General features: G+C 44.0%; 1 protein-coding gene across 1 annotated transcript in view; it reads right to left on the bottom strand.

Annotated features, from left to right (window-relative positions):
• Positions 1–1,368: 1,368 nt before the first annotated feature.
• The window catches only part of enpep (glutamyl aminopeptidase), a gene marked incomplete at its 5' end in the record, with an annotated part of 63,862 nt that continues 59,230 nt past the window's right edge, over positions 1,369–6,000 (bottom strand). The window contains one exon of the mRNA XM_079531653.1: positions 1,369–4,056. Within this exon, the coding sequence (XP_079387779.1) occupies positions 3,910–4,056 (147 nt within the window). The 3' untranslated portion in view covers positions 1,369–3,909. The remainder of the gene's footprint in view (positions 4,057–6,000) is intronic.

The following is a 6,000-nucleotide window of genomic DNA, read 5'->3' as shown; positions in this document are numbered from 1 at the left end:
CCAGGGGGTCCACGCGGGCAAACACATATTAATCTGGGGGTCCTTGACATAATGAAGAGAAGACTTCGGGCTAAGTTTTAAGCAGGTGTGACTGTGTTGGCGGCCGTTAATTGTTTTGCCCCCACAGTGTAGTGGTCATGTTTAGTTATTCTGTGCAACAGCACCACCCTGTGGTACCACAGGGTTTCTTGTTTTCATGTTTGCCTTGTGCTTGCAATTAGATAATCTGTATATTTCAGCTGTGCTGCAGTCAGTGAAACGCCTCCAGCTCCAGTGCTCCTGTTTGTCTGTCCTCTCTTGGGATAAAGCAATGTCTGTGAGTAATCAGACTTACTGATGGCAGCTTATTTCATGTTGTTTGCATACATGTACAAATGTGCAGTGGCGTGCACAGACATTTAGAGGGGCAGGTGCTCAAGTGAAAAAGGGCACCTTGTGCAGAGCGCGTGGAACCGGCCGGTTGCCTGGTTTAATAGTGTGAGATTTATAGATTTTGGGGCATAGATAATATATTAGAAGCTATTTTTTAATCAAGAATTGATCAGTCACCATGGTCCACATAATTATGTACACTAAAAATATATATATATTTTTCTTTTTTTCAAAAGGCACATTGCTGTCCAGAGGGCAAGGGCAGGTGGTGCTCTAGCACCCCCTAGTGTCTATCTGTGCACGCCACTACAAATGCGTTTTACAAGCAGCTACAGTGATGTGTGTGTGTCTAGCTTTGCTCTGTTTGTCACATTGCGTTCTGTTTTGTAACAATACTTTGGGAATGTTTGTATTTTGTTGTTATACAGTTTCACAAATTGACCAGTAAAACTACATAAAGACAACGCCTTCTCTGTGGAGTTTGTTGGGAGATGTTTAGCTGGTGGGATATAGCTGGCATCCTCAGCTAGTGAGGCCCAGAGCCATGTAATAGAGTTACGACATAGAGCGTCGCAGTCCCGCCCCCTACCATGGCCCAGGAAATGATTCTCCGTTCATTTTCCTCATAGACTTTTCAGAAAGTTTTTATTTAAAGACGGTTACGCCGCGGACAAAGCCAACTCTTGTCGTGACAAATCATGACAATAAACACAATGTTTTGGGCCAAACAAAGAAAGTAGAATAAAACGGCAGGTTACAACACTTTTTTTGTTGTTATTCTTCTTTGTAATTGTTTGTTTGGTCCAAAATATTGTGTTTATTGTCATGATTTGTCATGACTGGAGTTGGCTTTGTCCGCGGCGTAACCGTTTTTAAATAAATACTTTTTGAAATGTCTATGAGGAAAAATGCATTGGGATTCATTTCCTGGGCCTGGCGTGGTCATGACATCAGAATACTGATATCATTGATTTCAGCTGTTAACAAGTCCAAACATGCAAACATGACCCGCTTTAATTACTTCAGTTTATAAATGTAATCATGTTTAGTAGGCCCACTTCCAATGTACAGTATTTGTAATGTAATCATGACGAGTAGGCCCACTTCCAATGTACAGTATTTGTATTTAGTTCATAAAGTTATAACATAACAATAATAACAATAACTAAGTGCATTTGAAATTAAATTAAAGTTAAAAGTGTACCTTTCAGCATTCCAATTAAAAAAATAGCAAAACCCATTTCCAATTAAAAAAATAGCAAAACCCATTTCAGGATTTCAATTCAAATGAAGCAAAACAGAAAATAGCCGATCTGCGTTTTGAGCTTGTAGATCGGCTATTTTTTGCGAGTAATATATTATATTATGCAATGTGGCCCCTATTATCTGGAGTGAGTGTGGAAACATAGCAGCCCCGCCCCCTTCCTTCACCATCGTCAAAGTTGCCCAAACCCCTGATTATTCTAGAGTCAACGTTGGTTATTGGTTCCACTCAGAGTGTAGAGTAGGAGAGTAGCGACACGTTTTGATCTCGCCACAAAGCGGGTGTAACCAACCAGGGGTTCGGGAGCTACCAGTAGCTCGCACGAGCCATTCAAGTAGATCCCGGAGTGAGCGGGTGTCAGACTGACAGGCAGCCAGCCATCACTACCAATACACAGAATGTGGATTTTGAATAGCTCGCAGTGATGGCCCCAGACATGTGTATCAGTGATGGCCCCAGACATGTGTATCAGTGATGGCCCCAGACATGTGTATCAGTGATGGCCCCAGACATGTGTATCAGTGATGGCCCCAGACATGTGTATCAGTGATGGCCCCAGACATGTGTATCAGTGATGGCCCCAGACATGTGTATCAGTGATGGCCCCAGACATGTGTATCGAGTCATCAACTGCAGAGTTTGTTTGTTCTCTTGTTTGACCGCTATCCGGTGTGAACTTGTGATGCACAACTAAAAACCCACAGAGCTAAACAGCCTCTCACTCACTACTATACCTACACAGGCAAGCAGTCTGACTATGGAAAAATACATTTGTCTTAATATTTTGGCATTGATTATCAGTATTTATTCTTATTTAAACTATAGTGTTTGTGTGCACATGCATTGAGCCTGTCAAAAAGTGTTTTTTTAAACATAGCCTATTTTAGTGGTAGATCATGGCTTACAATTGGGAATAAAATGGGCTCTTGGGCTTGAAAAGGTTGGTTACCACTGGGCTATAGTTCCACACATTGCTCCTATGGCTGGACCTATCCCATTGAGATAGAATGAGCACTTCCGCATTCCATTGTTACAATGGGAGTCGACGCTAGTGTCGCCACTCTCTTACTAAATTACTCTCGTTCCACCCCTTCCTTCTCCATCGTCAAAGTTGCCCAAACCCCTGATTATTCTAGGGCAGTGGTTCCCAAAGTGGGGTCCGGGGACCCCCAGGGGTCCTTGGGGGAGTTCCAGGGGATCCCCCAGCTAAATGATAGTTAGGAAACAAATGGACCCTTATGGGTCTGTATCTCTGAAAGTGTACACATTTCCATTTGTACACTCTCAGGGTTAAATTAACATTGATTTTACAATATAAATGTTGGGTCCCAGAGATAGAAATGCCATTAAATGGGGGTCCGTATAGCCTATAATTTAGGTCAAACCGGGGGGCCCTTGAAATGAAAATGGTTGAGAGTCACTGCTAGAGCCGTAAAAATCTTCTCTTGTGGGGGGTCCTTGCGGCGTATATTTTCAAATGGAGGGTCCGTGGTCTAATTAGTGTCGACTTGGGGGTCCTTGACATGACGTCGGTTGTTTCACCATGACTGATGTGTTCTCTTCAGGCCAGGTGGAGGTCCAACCATATACCTATATAAAGGCTAGATGGCCCAGTGCATTGTGGGATGTGTAGTTCTATGTACTCTACCAGCCCATAGACATACTGTATATAAAGGCTAGATGGCTCAAGGCGGAGTCTCTGACGTAGTTCACCCGGCGGCCATCTTGCTTCGGGGCTACAGTACAGTATGTTCAATGGCAGCTCAAACTAAAACAGTCATAACTCGCTCAAATCTTGACGGATTTACAAACGGGTTGGTTTATTACAAACGTTGTCAACGTGGCTACGATTCAGGACGATTTTATCTGCTTAATTTAGTTTTTTTCAACGTTGTATAAAAGCATATAAGTATGTGGACGTCTCTGATGTTTATAACAAACCAAACCGTTTGAAAATCGGTTGAAAATTTAGCAAGTTATGGTTATTTAAAAAGTACATGCCCCATAGACACAATGTTATGCTGCCCCCCGAGGTAAGATGGCCGCCACATAGCGACGTCGCTCTCCATTGGCCAGAGGCGGGTGAGCCATCTAGCTTTCTTATATATATACATCTATGGGTCCAACCATGTCCGGATCTCCTCCTGGTTCCTGGGTCTCTTCAGGCCACGTGGAGGTCCAGCCAGGCCCGGATCTCCTCCTGGTTCCTGGGTCTCTTCAGGCCACGTGGAGGTCCAGCCAGGCCCGGATCTCCCCCTGGTTCCTGGGTCTCCTCAGGCCACGTGGAGGTCCAGCCAGGCCCGGATCTCCTCCTGGTTCCTGGTGACCCATTGGATGTTGTTCCTGACGGTCTCCAGGGCCTGCTGCCGAGGCATCTCCCCCGCTCCGGCGTTCGGGGTCAGCTTGAAGAAATGCTCCATCTGAGGAAGAAGTGACAGTGTTGGGGGGAGAAGTATACTCGCATGTTTTACTTGATCTTTAAAATTCCTTGTTGTTCATGTCCTCACTGTATTGCATTACTGCTATTATTTTAATGTTTTAAGCCTTGCTTTTCTTTTTCTTCTTCTATTTTCTCCATTGCTCTGTGAAGCACTTTGAGCTGCATTTCATGTCATGAAAGGTGCTATACAAATAAAGTTTGGAGATCTGTGTGTGTGCCTGTGTGTGAAGACTGCAAACTGAAAAGTGTACTTGGCAATCAATTCGGCCCACTGGCAGAGCCTGATTGGTTGAGCCTCAATTGGCTGAGGCAGAGGCTGGAAATTGCACAGGTGAAAGGAGTTGGCCTCATTAGGCCCACTGGCAGAGCCTGACCAGAGCCTTTTGTGTGTGGTTCTGGAAAACCGTGGGTCCGACCGACTCGATACCTGGCACTGCACTCCCTGCGGGGGTGTGGAACGCGTGTGTCGAATGTGAAGTCGTACGTACGCACGCACACACGTACGCACGTACGCAGAGACGTGGCGCATTTATAGTAGGATGGCACATCGAGTGGCAAAGCAACAGGCAAAGTGAGTTTAACATTGTTTAACGTTGTTTAAAGGGATAGTTCATGAACATAAGTTGTATGAAATACTTGCCATTAATATAGTGGTTGCAACTGTATGAATTGGTTGCCCCGAGTCCCGTGGTGGGAGTTCTGCTCTAGGTTTTGGTGAAATATTAAGTAGTTCTGGTCATTTTGTGGGGGGCACAGGTAGGGGACCACGCAGTAAAAGTAAATTAATCCACAAAACTAACTCACTTGTATTGTTGACCTATTTCTAAAATATTAGTGCAACTTTCGTTAATTTTTTACCCATATCCTCTTTCTATCCTCAAAGTGTTTGTTTCATAAAAATCCACCATAGAACATGTTGTTATGAGATACTTTGTGTCCTCGCAGGTGATTCTTTTTCTAAGTGTTTGCAGTTCAAGTGCTCGTTAGATATCACTCGACAGCCCAGCTGTGTACCACCTGTTTATAATTAGCACATAATGCAGGAGGCAGCAGGACGTAAACAAGGGACTAAATTCTTTTCGCTCCTATGCCACCAAAATGTGGAACGCCCTACCAACTGTCATTAAGACATGCGAATCCCTTGACTCCTTCAAAACCGCTCTCAAAGGGCACCTACGGATGGCTGCAATTCGAAACTGGCCCCCGTAAAATCTGAATCCGCCCCCCCCCCCTTTTCCCCTCACTGTATATATTTCTTTTCCCTTTTTACCTCCTTTATGATGAATTCCTGTTCTGTCTATAGAAGTGTCTATTTGTACGTCTCTAAATGTTTTGATGATTTGAACATGGTGGACCCTATTGGAAACAAGTGTAATGCTTAATTGGGTCGTCCACTCACAGTTAACAGCCTTTGTATTGAGTTTGTGCTTGAAATGTACTGTAATTCTGCAAACTGTTAATAAATTCTTCAATCAATCAATCAATCAAACGTTGCTTTACTGAAAACGAGTGCTTCCAAACTCTGATGGAAACATGGCTGCGGTCTGCACATGGTCAATGCGTGTGGTCAATGCGTGTGGTCAATGCGTGTGGTCCATGCGTGTGGTCAATGCGTGTGTGTTTTAAGCAAATCTTTGCTTAAAACACACCGTTTCTCCCTGGCATTCAATGTTGTTTGACCTAGTTAACCTGTCTAAATACTTGTGTTGCTTCGATACCATATTGTTTGTGTTGATTGTATGCTTGTTATATGTTCATGTGCAGCACTTTGGTTGTTATATGTTCATGTGCAGCACTTTGGGTTAGGGTTAGGGTAGGGGTTAGGGTTATATGTTCATGTACAGCACTTTGGGTTAGGGTTAGGGTTAGGGTAGGGGTTAGGGTTATATGTTCATGTACAGCACTTTGGGTTAGGGTTAGGGTT

The sequence above is a fragment of the Electrona antarctica genome, assembly GCF_951216825.1.
Source record: "Electrona antarctica genome assembly, contig: scaffold_202, whole genome shotgun sequence".
Lineage (NCBI taxonomy): Eukaryota > Metazoa > Chordata > Actinopteri > Myctophiformes > Myctophidae > Electrona > Electrona antarctica.
The sequence above is the reverse complement of the archived record's forward strand: the minus strand, read 5'-3'. Positions and strand labels throughout refer to the sequence as shown.